This window comes from Melospiza melodia, chromosome 3, assembly GCF_035770615.1.
Source record: "Melospiza melodia melodia isolate bMelMel2 chromosome 3, bMelMel2.pri, whole genome shotgun sequence".
NCBI lineage: Eukaryota > Metazoa > Chordata > Aves > Passeriformes > Passerellidae > Melospiza > Melospiza melodia.
Genome location: NC_086196.1, coordinates 20,566,434 through 20,586,349, shown reverse-complemented (window position 1 = coordinate 20,586,349; position 19,916 = coordinate 20,566,434). Strand labels below are relative to the sequence as shown.

At 46.0% G+C, this 19,916-nt stretch overlaps 2 protein-coding genes across 3 annotated transcripts; both read left to right on the top strand.

Moving 5' to 3' along the window:
• Positions 1–8,354: 8,354 nt before the first annotated feature.
• On the top strand, positions 8,355–14,511 carry TP53I3 (tumor protein p53 inducible protein 3). Of its 2 annotated transcripts, none has more exons than XM_063153422.1 (7): positions 8,355–8,509; positions 9,296–9,411; positions 9,608–9,750; positions 10,403–10,670; positions 12,272–12,484; positions 13,218–13,414; positions 14,162–14,511. In XM_063153422.1, the coding sequence occupies exons 3-7, from the start codon at positions 9,613–9,615 to the stop codon at positions 14,366–14,368; spliced, it is 1,023 nt and encodes a 340-aa protein (XP_063009492.1). In that variant the 5' UTR covers positions 8,355–8,509; positions 9,296–9,411; positions 9,608–9,612; the 3' UTR covers positions 14,369–14,511. The 2 variants fall into 2 exon arrangements, with proteins under 2 accessions (XP_063009492.1, XP_063009491.1); XM_063153421.1 differs by having other exon boundaries at positions 8,356–8,509; positions 9,296–9,484.
• Positions 14,512–14,696: 185 nt separating this feature from the next.
• On the top strand, positions 14,697–18,836 carry SF3B6 (splicing factor 3b subunit 6). The gene is made up of 4 exons (XM_063150928.1): positions 14,697–14,836; positions 15,049–15,167; positions 16,996–17,134; positions 17,643–18,836. The coding sequence occupies exons 1-4, from the start codon at positions 14,807–14,809 to the stop codon at positions 17,730–17,732; spliced, it is 378 nt and encodes a 125-aa protein (XP_063006998.1). The 5' UTR covers positions 14,697–14,806; the 3' UTR covers positions 17,733–18,836.
• The last annotated feature ends 1,080 nt before the right edge of the window (positions 18,837–19,916 follow it).

Below are 19,916 nucleotides of genomic sequence, written 5' to 3'. Positions count from 1 at the left end.
GCAGAGAACGAGTCTCCAAAGCGAGCAGGGCAGCTCTGCGAACAGAACCTTTCGCACTGTGAATGCTGAGCTAACACGTAACGCGTGCATGCCCGGAGGGGCCTGGCCCTGCACTTCGGAGGCAGCGATGAGATAAAGGCGGGCGAAAGGGAAAGGCTGAGACCCTCTGGGCACGGCTCGTCCCGCACCCTGCGCGGTGCTGAGGCGGGTCCCGCAGGCCCCAGGAAAGGGGAGGCGGGCAGCAAAAATCCACATCTACCATCCCCGTACCGGAGTCCCTCAGTGGGGCGGTGAACACAGCCCCATGAGGCTCCAGGGGCGGCGCCACAGGGCTACAATCGAAGCCAAACTCGCCCGGCACGGCCCCGCCCCGCTGAGGGGAAAATGGCGGCGCGGCGCGCCTCTGTCGCGCCTCACATCAGTCGCACCGCCCCTCCGTGACCGAAAAAAATAGTCCCTCCCCCATCACCCGCAGCGTCTCGGTATGAGGAGATGCCACCCGTGGGGAGAGGGACGCGGATATCCGTGGGGACAGGGCACAGAAACCTGCGGGGATAACGCTGCGGCAGCCCTGATCCGGCTCCGAAGACAGAGAGGGCGGCGGCACGGCCGGATCCCTCCGCGCCCGGCCGCGCAGCGTCCCACACTGCTATGGTAACTCCAATACGACCTCCCGCCGGCAAGGCTTCCCACCAATCAGAGAGGGGAGCGCGCGGTGAGCGAGCCAATCAGGAGCGAGGACGGCTCCGCCGAGCCGAATCGAGCCGAACGCGGCCGAGCCGAATCGAGCCGGCGCAATCCGGCTCCCTGGTTTATTATCGAAAGTCCATTAAATCGTATTACGAGATTTCACACAGTCCCCTGCAGTGCTGGCCATGCCACCAAATTTGAAACTGCAATCAGCCAGAGATGCCATCAGATGACAGAAATGTCAGGGTTTTTTCCTCCAGCAGTGCTGCACTGGCACACAGATCTCCCACTAACTGTGTGCCACGAAAACGGGGTGTTTCCTGGAGCATTTTTACTTTTTTTTTTTTTTAATGTATTATTATGATTGGTTTGTCAGCGCCCCAGGCATGAAGACAGCCTTGTGCCCAGCCGCTTGCCATTGCCCTGGAATGGGATCCCCCGGCACAGCCCGCTGTGCCCAGGGTGCGTTCATTAACCTGGCCAGGGACTTGGGACAGCAGCGTGTCAAAGTCAAAGCCCTGATGTCAGTCTGGAAAGAAAGGCCCCCATCCTCCTGGATCCCCCACACTCTTAGTCTGTATGTTATTAATTTTGTCATTTTTATCCACTGTCATTGCCTGCCAGTACCCTTGATGGACTCAGGCTGAGCAATTTAAGAAATAACACACTTTATCAGCAAATACACCGATCACAGAGTCGGGGCAGAGATTGTCACTGACAGTGCACTGACTACAAGAACAAGTTTGAAGGGATTACACAGGCTCTGATCACCAGTGAAAGTTTGAGATAATCAATGTGTACAGAGTACAGATCCTACCCAACAGGTGTGCCCACAGGGGAAAAGCCACAATCAGCCCATCAACCCATCCCAAAAGTTACATGAAGCCTTTCCTAACTTGTCCCCCTCTTAACTCACTGTCAGACTATTTCTTTACACTTAGGTGAAGCTTGAGTGACTCTAGTCAAACATACTTTTGTTCTCAATTGGTGCAAAACTCCCTCACTTTGCTCTCAAAGATATAGTTAACAAAATAGAGAGTGTGTGCTCAGGGAGGGGTGGTTACATTTTGGGTGGGTAACTTTGGGATGGACATGTGTCACATCTTCACAATGAGAGTACAAAGTGTGGGGTTCATCTGAGGAGAAAGATTTCCCCACAGCTGCTGACTGAGGAACAGGACATCTCCTCCATCCTAGGCCTGGCAGCTACTGTGTGGTTTGTCAGCTATGAGGTACCACTGAGTTCCCGTTCCTGCAGGGATCACAACAGAGCCATAGGGTCTCCATCCTGCTCCACCTTCCATTTCATCCCTCCTCAGCATTTTCTTCAGGCTGTAAGGGGTGTTGCATGAGGAATTATCATGGAATTAATTCAGTGCTTGTCAACTACATTCCCTTCTTGAAATCACAACTGCCTTTTACCCTAAAATTTCCTAATGTTACAGCTTCTATTGGAATGCGATTATAACTTTAGCCTCAAGATTTTCCCCCAGATGTGTTGTCATTATAGTACAAGAGCTCTATTGTCATTATATTGCAAATATTCCATATTGCTAGAGTTTCATACCTCCTTGATGTTTCTTGTAGGCAGCTCCTCCAGGCACTGACTCTTCCTTGTCCTCACAGCAGCCACTGACTCCAGTTTCCCTCAGCCAACCAATCCACTCTTTTATAACACTCTGCTGACTGGCTGCAGCTGTGGCCTGTTAACATCAGGCCTGCTCCTAATCCTTAGTAATTAACCCAGCTGCAACTCTTTAGGGGGTAAGAGAACATTCTACACCACCTTTATTTACCCACACTATATCCCCCTACACAGATGTCTCTAATTTTCCCCCATTTTCCCACTTAATCAACTCCATGACTGTAGTCACTCAAGCTTCCCAATATCCAAACGGAGTTCAAGAGTGTTTCAAGCATTTGTATTGCATTGATTATCTGATAATTGTAGGGGTGGTCAAAAGGCTAATTGCCTTATAATAATACATACTTTAACATATAATACCTTTATCAAGACAGAAAGAAAAAGGGTTAATATCAATATAACAAATTCCTTTAGCAGTTAGTGATCATCTGAAGAGTGTATCCCACCACCACTGTTCTGTATCTTTCTTGACTGGTTCCAAAACATTATCTATTTTCCCCACATTGTGATGTACAAGGACCAGAGTCCTTTGTCCATTTTCTTGAGCTTGTTTCAGCAATTGTTTTGAGTCTTCATGTTGTAGCAGTTTCCTGCTCAAGGTGAGATTCATTCCAGTAGGGGTGGGCAGCAGGTCTTGAATCAGCATTTAGTTAAACTGTAACAAGTGGTAAGATGTGAGACGAGCTAAGTAAATAAAACCACATCCCTTAATTTCAATGAATTTACAAACACAAACATTTGAGTGATTACTTGTGGCCACACTAACGTTATCTAAGAGTTACCATAGAATCACAAAGAATTCTCATGCTTCTGTCACCAATTTGTACAATTGAAAACATTTTCAGGCATTTCCCTGGGATGTGTCTCAAAATGACAAACATTTTTGTTCAGCGCCAAGACAAATGTCTTAAGCTTTGTGTTACTTTCACAAATGACTCCTTGTTGTTCTTGCACAATGACATCAATGCCTTGCCATTTTTTTCCATCTTTTTGGGCCCATACTCTCTGCTCCCAGAGTATAGTCCCACTGTGATTGAACCCTCACACAATGGTTGGGTATATAATACACACTCAAGGATTGTGGACAGTCAACACAAAAGCTGTGGCTGTGCTGTCAATAGCATCATAGGTAAAACTGACTAAATATGACCAGAACTGGAATTTCTCTCCAAACTCAATCGCCATTATCCTCCCAAAGCACTTTCAGAATTTTAGTGGGCAAGGTATCTTCCTCACTTCCTCTTATAATTGCAGCTGTCGTCAATTGCATCCACAGCTGGGCCTGGATACAAGAAAGACCAAAGAAACATTGTTTTAGAGTGTACCAAATGCACCTATGATCAGCTGGTGTTCTTTCACCCTCCTGTAGGGGGATACAACATAAGTAAATAAAGGTAGTATAGAAAGTAATCTTACCCCCTAAAGAGTTGCAGCTGAGCCAATTACTAAGGATTAGGAGCAGGCCTGATGTTAACGGGCCGCAGCTGCAGCCAGTCAGCAGAGTGTTATAAAAGAGTGGATTGGGTGGCTGAGGGGAACTGGAGTCAGTGGCTGCTGTGAGGACAAGGAAGAGTCAGTGCCTGGAGGAGCTGCCTACAAGAAACATCAAGGAGGTACTAAACTCCAGCAATATGGGACCCTTGCAATGTAGTGATAGTAGAACTCTTGCACTGTAATGGCAACACTCTCCTGCTGAATTAATGTTTCCATTAGAAGCCACTGCTTAGTTGCTAGAGACAAAAGGGAAGATTTCAACAACCCAGGCAGGTGTGAATGATATATTTTCTACTGCGCATCCTGGCCAAAAAACCATAATGCCTCAATTCTCCAACACTGAAAATAAATTGTTGGAGAATTTCTGTTTTCCCTATAGTTTCAGTGATAATGTGACTATAACTTTAGCCCTAAGATACTTCGCACTTTTCTTTAATTTCCTGCCAGTAATTTTCCTACACTGTGCTAGAACTGATTATTTATTTTAAAAGAAAATAATTTTTGGGTTGGGTCAAGCCCAGCCCACAAAGCCCCCTCAACTCCCTCTTTCTGCTCTGGTCTAATGGTTGTAGTGAGTTTTATCTCATTTCTTAGTGTTTTCACTGTGGACTGTTTCCTCAGCAGGATGAAAATATAATGCCAGGAGAAAAAAAAATCAGTAATACTTACACTATAAAAATGTAACTGGACTTTTATGGCCTTTCTGTGAAAGAGAACCAGTTTTCTGCTGGTCAATTCTCGTGCTGTTGTTGTTATTGTCATTTTGGTTATCTGGGGCCTTACATTTGTCCTGCTGAAACTCCTGAATTTCACATGGAGCAAAGTATGTTTTCCAATATGAAGGGGAGGGGGAATGAACATTTATACATCTCTCTTTTTACAGAACAGAATGAAAATGAACCAACTTCAGGCTTTGCTGAGTGACGGCCTTGCCAGCACAAAAAGCATGTGGAAAATGCAGCTATCATTGGTATAAAGCCAAGTCTCTGCATCGACCTTTGGCTTCATTGTGAGAGATCAAGAGCTTCCTGGGAAGTGACAGCAGAGGTGGAAACTCTGTGAAATCAGAGCACAAAGCAGAAATAATGACAGGGAGCACAGCACTCTACTAAATCCATTTGTTCTCTCAGCCTCAGAGCCCAGTGCCGGGGTACAGCTAAGCTGACTTGCAAGGTGATTGCTAATTTCACATCTTTGATTTTTTGGAACAAAAATGCCATTTCAGTGGCATTCTGAAGGAGTCCTTTTTAACCACTTTGTGCTCAGTGATCCTGACTGTAAAGCAGATGGATGTAGGTCCATTCTCTGGCCCTGACACCTGTACTGGAATGGAATATGCTGTGCCCATGCAATAACCCCAAAGCTGTGGCAGAACTGGGATGCTGGTTGGGAATACAGATCTAGATTCAATACCAGGGGTTGATATAGAAATATTTTCTGCCTAATTCTGGAGAAACAATGCAGTGAAAGCACCTGTAGCTGCCAAGTTACTATCACTGATACAGCATATGAAACAAGCCCCTTCTTCTATCTGCTGACAGCTCTGTCTGTGCCCAGAATCACAGAACCATGGAATCATGGCTGGAAAAGACCTAAAGGTAATGCAGTCCAGCCATAAGCCCAGCACTAAACCACGTCTGTCAGTGTCACATTTACAGATCTTTCAAGTACCTCCAGGGATGGTGACTCTGGGCAGTCTGTTCCAGTGTTTTACAGCCCTTTTGGTGAAGAAATTGTTTCTAAAATCCAATCTGAACCTCCACTTATGCAACGTGAGGTCATCTCATCTTGTTCTATCACTTGTAACTTGAGAGAAGAGCCCAACCCTCACCAGGCTTCACCATCCTGTCAGCTGTGCAGAGCCAGAAGGTTCCCCCTGAGCCTCCTGGGCTGAGCCCCTTTCCCAGCCCCCTCAGCTGCTCCTCCTCAGACCTGTGCTCCAGAGCCTTCCCCAGCTCCTTTTCCTTCCCTGGACACGCTCCAGCCCCTCAATGTCCTTCCTGAACTGAGGGCCCAGAAGTGGGCCCAGTCCTCAAGGTGGCCTCAGCTGTGCCCAGCACAGGGGACAGTCACTGCCCTGGCCCTGCTGCCACACCAGGGCTGGTACAGCCCAGGTGCCTTTGGCCTTCTTGGCCACCTGGGCCATGTTCAGCTGCTGTCCCCAGCACCCCCAGGTCCCTTTTCACTGAACACATTTCCAGCCACTCTGCCCCAACCTGTGGCACTGCAGGGGTTGTTGGGACCTGAGGGCAGGACCCAGCACTTGGCTTTGTTGAACCTCAAACAATTGACCTCAGCCCATGGATCCAGCCTGTCCAGATCCCTCTGCAGAGCCTTCCCACTCTCCAGCAGATTGACACTCAGATTGGTGCTGTCTGGGAACCTACAGAGGATGGACTCCGTCCCCTCCTCCAAACCATCAATAAAGACATTCAAAAGAGCTGGCCCCAGTGCAGAGCCTGGGGGAATGGGATTTATTAAATCTAACAGCAAGGCTTTCCCCTATAATCTAACTTCAGACTGGCTCTATCTTATTTTTTTCAGCAGGACTACACACAAAGCTGGAGCAGATCCAAAAGGCACCGCTGTCTGGCTGGCTGGCTCAGTAATAAATTCAGGAGCCATATCATATTTGATGTGAGCTTTCTTTTTTTTTTTTCTTTTTTTTTTTTTTCTGCAATGGGACGAAGGCAGAAAGTGTAAAGCTGAAAGACTGCAAAAAATGCCAGCACTTTCAAAATCCTGTAACAATATCCACTCATTATTTGTTCTTGCTAATAGTCACATTGCTCAAAACTGGCCACTGTTCCTAGCAAAGACTAATGCTAAGTATTTCCAGGGCCAGATTTGCAGTAGTTATTTTTTGGAGTTTACTCTTGCTGTCCTGGATGATTTCTTTGCGGAAAAAAAAAGAAAAGTAACTTTTCTTGGCATGCTACAAGATATTTCTGAAAATTATTTGAAGTTCTGTTTAGTGTTTATTCTTTAGAGCAGATAATACCTCACAAATACAGGTATTTTATATTTTCAGTTAGGAACAGCACTGTCATCATTTGAGTGCAGTACACTGCAAGGGGGATTTGTACTTGAAAAAAAGCATCTCCATTACAGCAATTCTGTACACGACTTTAATAATCATTGATTTAAATTTTTATTTACTTATGTCCCTGTGTTATTATAGCAGACTACTTTAGAGAGAAAGGTAGCTGAATCAACAGAAAACTTGGACTTCATCAACCTCAAGAGTGCTCATTAAGAAATAAAGTACAGAAGTTCAAAGCTTTAAACAAGAAACTGCTGCTTTACAACATTACAGCTGCTGAACTCCCTTCTGTTTTTTCAAGAACAATTGTGGGCTTGCTTCTCATAAAAGAACTACCCTATGCATTTGCTCTCTATGTTTCTTAACACAATTGAAAGTGATGTCTTCACTATTTGGTTCAAGATGTTGTGCTTTATCTTTCTAATGCTGTATTTTAGCCTGCTTCCAGATAACATAGTTACTAATCTCACTACACACAGTAAGTTCTCTAATGGCATTATAGCTACACAGGGGTCACAGACCCAAGGGACAAAGGAAATTGCTAAACTAACACATTTTCAGACTGTCCTGTACACCCTTGAATAATAAAATAATAAAACATATTTTTTACATGTGAATTTGCATTGTCAGTGACTGCAATAGAAAGTTATTTTAAACTGCAGTAGATTGCAAAGTCCTCTGAGGACAGTGGAGGAGGGAAAATGCCAGTATTGGCACTGAATCAGGCTGTGTGCACTATAGACCAGGCTCCATGATCTTTCCATCTTCAGAAACACATCAATTATTAGCTCTTCAAGTCACGTGAGGACAAATGAATTTTATCTATACTTGGTTTGAGATTTGTTTCATTTCAAAGAGGAGTTTAAAAGCCTGAATCCAAAAATCTCATTATTACAGGAAAAAAAAAATCCACAGAAAAATCCCACACATATGAGATACCATTTTTAGTCTGAAGTGTCAGTTTTATTCCTGACAGATCAAACATTCAAGAGCTGGTGAACAGAACACCAAGAAAGGCGTGATCTGATCCTTCTGCACAGCTCAAGGAGATACCATCAGATGTTTAGAGCAGTACTGATTCTGATTCCAAACCCTCAGGTAGAAACACACAGGGTGTAAGGGCGTGAACCAGCGAGCTCTGAACACCTCTGTTCCCCAGGAACGGCAGAGCCCAGGGCAGCCTCCCCAGCGCGTTCATGGCATCGGGGCTGGCACAGCTCCCACACCCTCAGTGCCAGAGCAGCAAATCGAGTCTGAGACACAGAATTCTGAAGTGACAGCACTTGCACAGCTGGAGCACACCCCATCACACTCACTGGCACAGCCACGGGCAGCAGGCCGAGCTACCCGGTGCGCTGGGGCAGCGGCCCATCTCTGCCGCAAGGCCAAGCGGGAAAGCAGATGTCTGAGCCAAGCCATGGAACAATCCAGGTCGTTCGCAGCAACAATGGGGAGCTGTGCTCGTATTTCTGACTCGTATCTGTCTCTCCAAAGTAGAACAGCCTCGCCCTGTTCCTCGCCTTGGCCTGCAGGGGAGTAGCTGAGTGCCAGCAGGAACTGGGATCGGACTCTGCTCCCGAGGACAGGCTGGGCTTGTTCCGGGGCACAGACTGTCCGTCCTTCCTTACAGGAAACAGGTGAGCTCGGGAGCCACAGGGCTTCTTAAAATTGTCGGTTTCAGCCACTGCTGGCAGATCTGAGAGCTTGAAATTGTTGGAAACTTGTGTCTCAGTTTCTGCGGTTTTCTGTGCGTTTCAGAGTAATGTAAATATTCAGATCCTCTTGGTTTTTTGGTTTTGTTTTGTTTTTTGGGGTTTTTTAAACATTTTTGTGTGCCTGCTTCTAGGAAAAAAGACAATAATTTATAAAAAAGCAGGTTAATGAACTGATGAAAGAGGGACAAGAGCTTCTTTCATATCCTAACTGACTAAATTTGGACCCAGTTAAGGCTGCAGAAACAATTGTTATGGCGTGGCATCAGGTGAGCTTTCCACTGAATTTTTTTGCTGATACAGGCAAATTTTGTGGGACTGGATTAAATGGTTAATAACAATGACTAGACAGCCAGCCTCAGAAATAAAAGCCTTTAAATAGCATTTTATACAAATAATTGGAAGTGCTTATTCACCATAAAATAGCCATAGAGCACCACCCTGTGGGGACTGACATCCCTGGGGTTTCAGGCTGATTATCATTCTGCATTTGCAGTGTTACCACAAGTAGTTAGGTGTGCACTGAGCTTTTCCTGTGCAGAAATCAGTGATTTTTACAGAGGGTATGGTGGTCTGTCACACAGTGCTGCTCACTTGAAGAGGCCCTGGCCTGCAGCCCATCCTGTGCTGCACTCAGTGCAGTACCAGCTCTCAGGAGCTAACAGCTGTTCCCCTTGTGATTGCCTCTGCTTCTCATCTCCTTCCACCCAGGGCCCAGGGAGCAGAGAGAAGACTGTTCCTCACTTGGTTTTACCAAGCAGGAGAAGGCTTGACAGTTCAGCCCATCTGCTGGTGCCAAAAGGATCCCAGGAGCAGCATCTGAGGAGGTACCTGAAAGACTCCTGCAGCAGTGAGAGCCTGTACCACAGCAAATCAGGCACACAGCAATCACCTCCTGAGGCAAGGGAAATAAATAAGAATTTTAAAGCTATTTGTTACCTTTCTTACCTGAGATTTTTCCACTGCACATGCCTGCATTTGTGCAAATTTTTTTTTCAGTTTGGTTTTGTTTGGTTTTTTTAGAGAAAATGTTTGCAGCCTACTTTGATTGCCCAGGAGGCCCAGAAAATCTCTATATGAAAGAAGTGATGAAACCAAATCCAGGAGAAGGAGAAGTTCTTGTGAAGGTCTCTGCCAGTGCTCTGAATAGGGCTGATTTACTCCAGGTATGTGTAGGTTAAGCAGATTTATGCATCTAAAAACAAAACAGATTTTTCAAGCCCTTGTGTGAAGTCCTGACAGATCTGATGAGCTAAAAGAGTTTGAAGCTGGTGAGCATTTGGATGGGACAATTCATAGGGCTGAAAGAAGAGATGTTTGTTGATTCAGCAGATAAATGTTTTTATCTGAGATAATGCAGTGCTGGGCTGGCGTGGAAAGCTGCCTTTCAACAAAAACATGTAAAACTAAAGCTCTGGTCTTTCTAGATCTCAGACCTTTTTCTGGGCATTTGAGATGAAAAGGAAATGTTCCAATAGCATACTTTCAGTGGGAGAAAATTTATTCAAATTCACATTCAAATTATTAGTTTGAGCTGCAAGCCATGGAGACAGAAGGGATTAGCCTGGAGAGAGGTAACTCACAAATATTTCAATTTATACTTATTTTAAGAGTAAGACTTAGGAAGAATAACACTTAGGAAGCAAAATGTTCCCATTTTGAAGATCCTCAAATTACTGCAACATATGCGCAGGGCAAAATCAGGATTAAACAAATAGGAATTTAGGCTGGAGACATGTGAATAAAATACTGCAGGTAATTACACTCATTGGTGGTTTTTCCTTCCTTGCCTTCTCTTTTTATTTGTTTTTATTTTAGAGGAGAGGGAAGTACCCTCCCCCCAAAGGAGCAAGTGACATTTTGGGCCTGGAAGCAGCTGGGAGCGTGGCTGGGCTGGGTCGCGGCTGCTCGGGCCGCTGGAGGATCGGCGATGCAGTGATGGCTCTGCTCCCCGGGGGCGGCCAGGCACAATTCGTCACAGTGCCCGAAGGCCTCCTGATGCCAATCCCCAAAGACATGACTTTTATCCAGGCTGCAGCCATTCCTGAAGCCTGGCTAACAGCATTTCAGCTGCTCCATTTTGTAGGTGAGAGATGCATTTGCCCATTTATCCCACCAAAACAGCTCATCTTCTTTTCTGTCACAAAATCCTCTCTTGTGGCCTCCATTTGAATGTTGTTTGCCTTCAAAGGACCTTTTCTCTGTCACTTTATTCTTGTGGGTCAGAATCCAGTATGCCAGACACAAATCCTTGAATCTTGACCACCTCTCCCCAGTGCCAACCTACCATGCTGGTTACATATTTACAAGGAAGGATATGGAAAGATAGCCAATTTATTTTCATCTGTATTTCTCAGTTTGAACCATTGAATGGTTTGGGTTGAAAAGGAACTAGGTGATCTAGTTCTACTCCCTTGCCATGCACAGGGACACCTTCCATTAAGCCTAAATTCCATTAGGCCTAAACCCTGAAATTATTCCCACCTTTTCAATACACCTAAAAACACATCTTACTTCTAAGGATTTGGCTTCACTGCATGCATGACCATACCAAGAACTTTATCACTATGTGTTGGGAGTGGCGGGAGAAATGCGGCATGCAATATGAGTGATCAGTAAATTTCAAACTTTATTGATAGGTACACATCTTTATATCGGTGTTAATGAATTTCATACATATTGCAAAGGCAAGTTCACTATTGGTTAGTTACTTATTAGGCAACTATGCTTACTTCTGCATTCTTGTGGATATTTTATTGAAACTTTTCTTCGTATTTCTGCTAAAGATGCTCTCCTCTATTTTGCCTAAATTCCATTAAGCCTAAACCCTGAAATTATTCCCACCTTATCAAGACACCTAAAAACACATCTTACTTCTAAGGATTTGGCTTCACTGCATGCATGACCGTACCAAGAACTTTATCACTATGTTCTTGTGAATCTACAGTAGGCAACATCTTGTATCTTTGTTTACCAGAGATATTATTTGTAGGTAAAATCCACTCTGAGCTGATTTAAAATAGACAGAAGCCTACACTCTTCATTTTAAAAATACGCTGCCGAGGTAATAAACCTGCCAAAGTTTTCCTCCTGTGAGAAATATCCTTCTTCTACACTCTTCGGCAGTAGCATCTGAAAGATCCAATAAGGAACAAAAAGTTCCAAACATAACTTCCCTGCAGACTTACTTCAAGCAGTGTTGTCTCCTGGGGATCAGTGGGAGGCTACTTGGTGCCTCACTTACAGAAGCAAGTGGTGAAACACAAATTAATGCAACCAATAGATGGTAAAATGATTGGCAGGACTGGTCTTTAATGTCACCCAGCATTTCTGGTATTTCTCCATTGCTGAGTGCCTGATTTCTCAGTATGAACATCCTCCAAGTGTGTTTTCTATTGATGGTATAAAAAGGCTGCCCTCACTTAAGCATCTTGGTCACAGATGCACACAGCCAAGGCAAAGCCCTTCCCCTGAGGCTGGGAAAATGACATCCTGTCAGCGCACTGCAACCTCTGCTCCTTCTGGATTTCTCTCTTTTATGAAGGCTACAAAGATGTCCAATTGTCCAAAGTCCAGTCAAGGACAACTCTTTCAACCTCCTCTTTCCTATCTTCCAGATTGTTCATATTTTAATTCAAAGGTGATGCCCAAAGGGTGACCACTTTCCTTCTGCCCACTTTTCTCCAGGTAAAGTACAGGAGGGTGAGAGAGTGTTGATCCATGCTGGAGCCAGTGGGGTTGGCATGGCAGCCATTCAGCTGGTGAGACTGGCCAAGGCCATTCCCATTGTGACAGCAGGAACTCAGGAGAAACTGGAAGCAACAGCAAACGCTGGAGCGGCTGCAGGGTTCAACTACAAGAATGAAGACTTCAGTGAAAAGGTCTTGGAGTTCACCCAAGGTAAAAATCTCTCTGTAAAAGTGCAAATGAACCTCCCAATATGTGGACACAGACTCAGTTTCAGCTGTCACTTGGTGACGGAGCAGACAGTAGTGACCCTGGAAGCACGACCTGATATCCTGCTCAGCCCAGAACGGGCATTTCCTTAGTTTAACTGTGCTGTTTTCTGCATGGGCTCTCTTTGGCTGTGTTCATTTGAGACATAAATATTGTGCCACGTTATTGCTGCCTCCCAAAGGAACTGTGGGACCAAATCCTCACATTTTGGGGTTTGAGTCATCACAGAAGCACAGCATGGCCTGGGTTGGAAAGGACTTTAAAAAGCATCCCGTTCCAACCCCCTGCCATGGGCAGGGACACCCCAGCTTGCTCTGAGCCCCATCCAACCTGCCTTGAACATTTCCAGGGATGGGGCACCTACAGCTTCTCTGGGCAACCTCTGCCAGTGCCACTTCATTCTTAAACTGTTAGAAAAATGTAGCTTTTCTAAGCATTTGGGGTAGTTTATTCCTGAGTTTGCTCATGAGTAACTGATGATTCTTTTTTTGTGCCTGATTCCATAATTCCTTACAAATCACTGTGCCAATTCTTAATTTCAGTAGAAAGATTTAAATAAGAATTGTAGGGCCAATTCTGTACCTATAAATAACAAGGTTTTAGTCATGCTTGAAATTATCCTGCCTTTAATGCAGCTTGGACTTCATTGCTGAAATCTCTTCTGTTTCTACCTGAGGTTCTGGAGTAGATATTATTTTAGATTGTGTTGGGGCCTCATACTGGGAGAAGAATCTCAACTGTCTGAGCACTGATGGCCGGTGGATCATTTATGGACTGCTGAGTGGAGGTGAAGTCCATGGGGATTTGCTGGCAAGACTGATTTCCAAAAGAGCCAGCATCCACACAAGCCTGTTACGGTCCCGAGACAAGGAGGCAAGTAGTGGCTATCAGCAGTGTATGCAGTTTGATCTTAAAATTTATGATAGTTTTGAGAGCTTTCTTTTAAAACCAGTGTTAAACACATTCTTGTCAAAAAAGCCCCACCTTGAACTGTTACCACATACTTTGGAAAATGTCACAAAATTAAGTTGTAATGTTTTTTTTTCTATTTTTATCAAATTCCTCCCTGAATGAGAGGAATGACACCCAGGACTTCTTAATGTGCTTCATGAATACCATAATTTAGATATTTGGCCCTAGAAGAAATAAAACTCCAGTGATCAGGCAACTTGATCAAGTCTGAGGAGGGGAAAATAAAAATCTCTATTAGGTCACTTCAAAGTAGAAACCAAGGCCATTTGGATGCCCAGTTTCCAACGAAATCTCATTTCATGTGCAATATTCTCAGATGTCACAGTAAAAGACCCACAGTGCAGAGCCCTGAGGTGGATTCTTTGCATGGTTTAAGACTGAATATTTACAAGACCTTTATCAATTTGATTTAAATAGTTCTGCACGGAGCCCACACCATTTGCTTTGGGGGATTTCATTCGATTAAGATGTAATAAATCTAAAAGCTTCCTTCTTGTTTGTAATTTAGACCTGTCAGGTGTTTTTATCTCACTGCGAGAATGTCAGAAGGTGTCTCCTTGAGGGCTGTGTACATTTTATACGCCGTGCTCTGAGACACCTCGGTGAGTGAAGGGGCTGGAAATAACCTTGCAGGTGTTTATTCCGCAGTACAAGGAGCGCCTGGTGAAAGCCTTCACAGAGGAGGTGCTGCCCCATTTTTCCGGAGAGGCTTCCCCGCGGCTGCAGCCCCTCGTTGACAGCGTTTACCCCCTGCACGCCATCGCTGAGGCACACAGGGTTATGGAGGAGAACAGGAACATCGGCAAAATCGTCATCGAAATTCCCGTTTGCGGCAAGAAGGGGCCGCCGCAGTAGCTGCTCTGGGACAGTCACTGCGGGGACCGCACTGCGGCCATCCCGCCGCGTCTGTCCACACCGGGACCGATTCACGTGGGTGAAAGGATAAGGAGGGGGAAAGGATAAGGAGGAAGCGTTTATTAAAGAGGTTCATGTCGCAATTCTGGCACTGTGGATAGAACCTGCGGGGCCGGGCCTGAGGGGCTGGGGGGCGGGGCCGCCCTGGAGTGGGCGGGGCTTGAGCACGGGGCGGGCCCGGGAACGAGCGCGCTGCCGCTTCCCGCGCGGTGCACGCCGGGATAGGTCCGGTTCCGTGAGGGCAGCGCGCGGTGCCTGCTGGGATAGACCCGGGTGTCCCGCGCGTCGCTCCCGGTCCCCGCCGCTGTCCCCGCTCCGCGCTCGGTCCCCGCCGGTGTTTCTGTCCCAGGCCGCGGCCCCCACTCACCGCCCGCCGACATGGCGATGCAAGCAGCCAAACGAGCCAACGTGAGTGCGCTGCCCTGCCCTGTCCCGTCCCTGCCGGGCTGCGCTCCGGGCACCCCGCTGCTCTGAGGTGAACGCGGCACGGGGGTGGGACTGGGGGATATTTAAGGCCCCTTCCAGCCCTGGTGATTCCATTATTTCGCCCTAGGCTGCTGGGTTTAAGCTTTGCAGTACGTGCCTTGGGCCTAACACACCGTTTGTCTTTTCCCCATCAGATCCGGCTCCCTCCGGAGGTTAACCGGATCCTGTACATCAGGAACCTGCCCTACAAAATCACGGCCGAGGAGATGTACGACATTTTTGGGAAGTACGGGCCCATCCGGCAGATCAGAGTGTGAGTGTTTCCAGTTCCTTTGGACCGTGAAGGGTTTCACAGCGGGTTTCAATGCCCTGGAGCACACCCCGAGTGCCAGAGGGGATGTGATGGTGCTCTTAACACATGCATTTGTTAGAGAATTATTCTGCTGGGAGGTGCAGAGAATGAACTTATATTTTAAATGAACCCTGGGAGGTTGATAAAATATGACAGTCTTGTGTGCTTAATTAAGTTTCAAATACAACTAAAGTTTTGCCTTGACTTGGGGTGAAAATAGAAAAGGCAGAAGCTGAGCACAAACAGTTTTCCTGTTTTATGAGTGTCTGCTAACCAGTGGGAGAACAGGGATGTTGCTGTTGCTGGATCTGTTCACTAGAAGCAAATACAGCAGCAGGCCCTGTGTGGCAGAGACAGGATGTCCTCGGGCCATGCCATGTCTGGGTAGGGGAGGTGTGACTGTGCCTTTGGTTCTGAAATGTGTGGAGGTTGTACAAGTCTGCAGCCACTCTGATGTTCTTCTCCTTGTTAGTTCAAATGCTGAGGACCTGAGCTTTGATCATCATAGGAGGGTTTGTGTTGGAAGGGACCTTAAGGAACATTTTATTCCAACCCCCTGCAGGGGGCAGGGACAACTTCCACCTGCCCAGGTGCTCCGAGCCCCATCCAAGCTGGCTGGCCTTGAACATTTCTAGGGATGGAGCATCCACAGCTTCCCTGGATGACTTGTTTGAATGATTGTTGTGTAAAGCGAGTTTTACAGAGTTGCTCTCAGTAAGCAAAGGACACAGAGGGACACATGCTGCTGGTGTCACGCTGGGATGTGACACCAGACAGACCCTTCTTGGGCAAGGGAGGGCAGTGGATGTGACTGGAGAAGTGGCTGAGGGAACAAGGGGCAGTGTAAACACTGCCTGGCTAAATAGGTGGAACTCTGCTAATGAGCATAAAGGAGAGCCAGTACTTACTTAAGTTTTCTGCAAACATGTGGGCTGGAACAGCATGATAGTGGGACACAATTAGGGCAGATCAGGGGCTCTCCATTGGGGTGATGCTCTGGTGTGTGCACCCAGCAGTTTGTTCAGAGCTACTCATTCATGGATTTTCCCACAGAAATCCGAACAAAGCTCCTCTGTAAAGGTTTTTGTGCTTTGTGCAGAGTTTATCCCATTCTGGTCCTCACCTTTGCATAGACCCCAGTGTGATATTTGTGATACCATTTGTCCTTGGGAGTTCTCAGAAGCATCTTAGGGAGGTTGTTCTGACTCTGCAGTCTCTGTCACTGCCTGTCAGCTGAGACCTTTGGGATCTCTGCAGCCCCTCTGGGCTCCTTACTGTTGTGTGCCCAGACCTGTGTCCCATCCCTCAGGAAAAGGACATGGAATTGGTGCTGCTGTGGGTGATGGCTGTGCCTCAGCAGTGGGCTTGCACCAGCAGGGCTGTTCTGCCTCTTAAATTCACTTTGTGATATGCCAGGAGCCCTTTCCATCCTAGGGACACATCTGATCCAGACAGCCACTGACTGACTGCCAAGCCTTGTAATACTAAATAAAAGCTAATTGCTATAATAAAAATTTAAATTGCTTCCAGACACAGCATGGCAGCCCTTCAACAGCCCAGTTGTTGTGGAGAGGTGCCTTTCCCTTATGGAGCAGAATACAGCACATTTTGCTGTTGTCTCTGGCTCTGAACTGTTTGGTGTGGAAAGCAGGCATGTAGTTTAACACCTAGAAAAAATAACAAATTGTTTTTTAGTGACGTTGCATTGGTTCATCTAATCTCAGTCACTGTGAAATAAATAAACTATTTCTTGTTGGTTTTATTTGATTGATGCTGCCCTGCTGAGCAGTGGGAATACCCCTGAGACCAGAGGAACAGCCTACGTGGTGTACGAGGACATCTTCGATGCCAAGAACGCCTGTGACCACCTGTCGGGGTTCAACGTGTGCAACAGATACCTCGTGGTGCTCTACTACAATGCCAACAGGGTACGGGCACCTGGCTGGGGAGCTCACCTGAGCACAGCTGCCACAAAGAAACAACCCCAGCATCACTTTGTAAAGGCAGCTGCTTGGGTGTTTTTGAGAAACAGAATCCAGACTGTTAGAGGGAGTGAGCGGGATACATGGTCAGAGTTTCATATTTACTCAGTGGGTTGTGTGCAAAAAAAGAACCTTTGGACAAAGGGTGGGAAAAAGATGTTTGTGGGGAGTGTACTCGGGAGAAGAGGGTGCAGAGGCCCCACAGTTGCACAGCTGCAGTAGGAGGGGAGATCTTGTTTATGGCTAAAAGGTCTCCAGTTCTCTCTCCTCCCTGTCATTGCTGACATCCAGGGCCCTGTGGCATTCTCCAATGACAAGAATCAAACAGTGCTCTGTGTGTGTGATGGTGATGGAGTTCACAGTGGTGCTTGTTGCAGATACTGGCAAATAACTTGTCATGAGATGAGAGATTTTTTTTGTTGTTTTCTTACATATTTTATTTTCCTTATTACAGGCATTCCAAAAGATGGACACAAAGAAGAAAGAAGAACAGCTTAAGCTTCTCAAGGAAAAATACGGAATTAACACAGACCCACCAAAATAAACTGATCCTTTTTGGAAAACTGTTTTCAAGCCCTGTCGTCGAATTCCTGGCCTGAACATAGGAGTTCTTAACAAAGTGTAATTTTTTTTCTCTTATGAATTTGATAAGCTGCAATATGAGTTTTTATATCTTCAGATTAGGATTAAATAAATTTAGAACACAGGGAAATCTGCTCTAAGATTAAATCCCCCAAGGCCACATGGCTTCCCTGTGCTGAGGGTGACCTGGTAAAGGCTGCAATGTCCTGCTTCTAGCAAGAGCTTTCAAGAAGGGACTGAGCAGGTTCTGTGTTTGAATGAAGCAAGCCCAAGCCCGTGTTTGTTGCAAAGTTTCTTTCACAAACTGTAGAAGATGAAGGGCTTTCAAAAGGACCCAGCTGATAAGAAGACACCAAGTACCTTGTTCCCAATGATGGTACCAGCTCTGATCAGCTGCAGTGAAACAGCCCAGCTCTCACACTAGCAAAAAAAAAAAAGTGTATGGGGGCTTTGTTTTGTGTCCCAGGTTTGGACTGAGGATTTGGTATGAATTGAAGAACACATGGCCAAAATGAGACAGCAGATGAAGGTTTTCATTTTGATACCTGTAGTGTGATTGTTTTCTACTTGGCATGGTTGAATTGTAACACATTTTCTGTATATACATTTTCAGGTGTAGCATGTGGTGAAGGAAGGCAAATTTACTTTTTTTTTGGCTCTTTTTTCAGTACTCATGTCCTTTGTGTTAAAATTAGTGTGATCCAGGCTGTGCATAGCCAGTATCTTTTGCAAGTGAGAAAGAATAACCTCTGCTTGTGTTCTGAACCAGCTGGAAGTTGTGTGAATGTGGGTAGTATTCTGCCTTGGGAAGATTTATTTGCATGGGATGTGATGTTCTACTCCCTGACCAGACAGCTTCCAGCCAGTGCAGAACCAGGGCAGATAACAATATACTTTGCCTGGAATTTGTAACCCAGTTTTGTTTTTCAGTGCATTGTACTGAAATGTACTGAAATAGAGGAATGCTTCCATTTTCTGAAATTACTTTTTTGTTGGAATCTGTCACTTCGGGAACAATGCTGTGTGCATTTGGTGAAAAAATAAAGGCATATTTTGCTTTTTTTCATCAAGGCTGTACTCCTGCCTGTAACCTGTGCTGTTAGATGGGAGTCATTCATTACCTGAGTGTTTGATGCAGGCAGGAGATGTAGCACAGCCATCTGTGGGTACAGGATGTCCCTGTGTGTGACAGGGGGGTGCCCAGCTGTGGGAACAATGCCCGTCTCACCTGGAGGAGATCCCTGGCACTGCCCTGTGCTGGGCACCTCCTTTGGCAGCTGGGAGGGGCTCACAGCAATACTCACATTTACTAGCTGCAGCCAATGAGAAACTAAACACTCATGATTTTGCACTAAGTGGTCCTATTTTCTTCATTCCTCAAATAAGCTATTACAAATTAATAAATCAGTAATGGTTTATGAAGAGAGAGCTCCAAGCCAGCTCAGGGGGAAAGCAGCCACCATGGCTGAGGTGTGATTTCAGCTTTGGGTGGATGCTTGGAGTCCTATCCAGTGCCTGACCCTGGAGCACACTGGAACAGACCTGCCCTGCCTTCCCCTGCACACAGGCACGGGGATGTGAGCCAGGGCCATGCTTAGTGCACAATTCCCCCAAATCTGCATCTGTCCCTTGAAACTGATGCTGTTTTTGCAGCAAGAAGCTTTGCAGGCTGCAGTAACCCTGGCTGAGGTCAGGAGCAGGCACTGGGACACCTGGAGCCCAGAAGCTGGGTTAGGTGAGCAGTCCCTCCATGGCCAGCCTGGATTCCAGGTGCTGCCCATCAGATTAACACAAACCAAGAGCTCTCAGGCAAGAACCAGGTTGCATTAAAAATCTTTAAATGAATTAAATCCTCCTGGGGGATTTGCTTCTGCGTGAGCATCCATAGCTTTTCAAGGGTTACAAACTGCTCTGCCCCCAAATATATATCTTCTATATATATAAATATATATATTTATATGAGCCATGTATATACGTACACATCCATGTACCAAACACTTGGATAACTGAAATCATTTACACCAACTGCTGGGCATTGGGAAGGCTCCTTGCTGAATGAGAACTGGAGGTGCTTGTTGCCATGCTGGATTTATGGTTCTAATAAATAATGAGCACTGATAATAAATACCAGAGTGCCAATAATGGT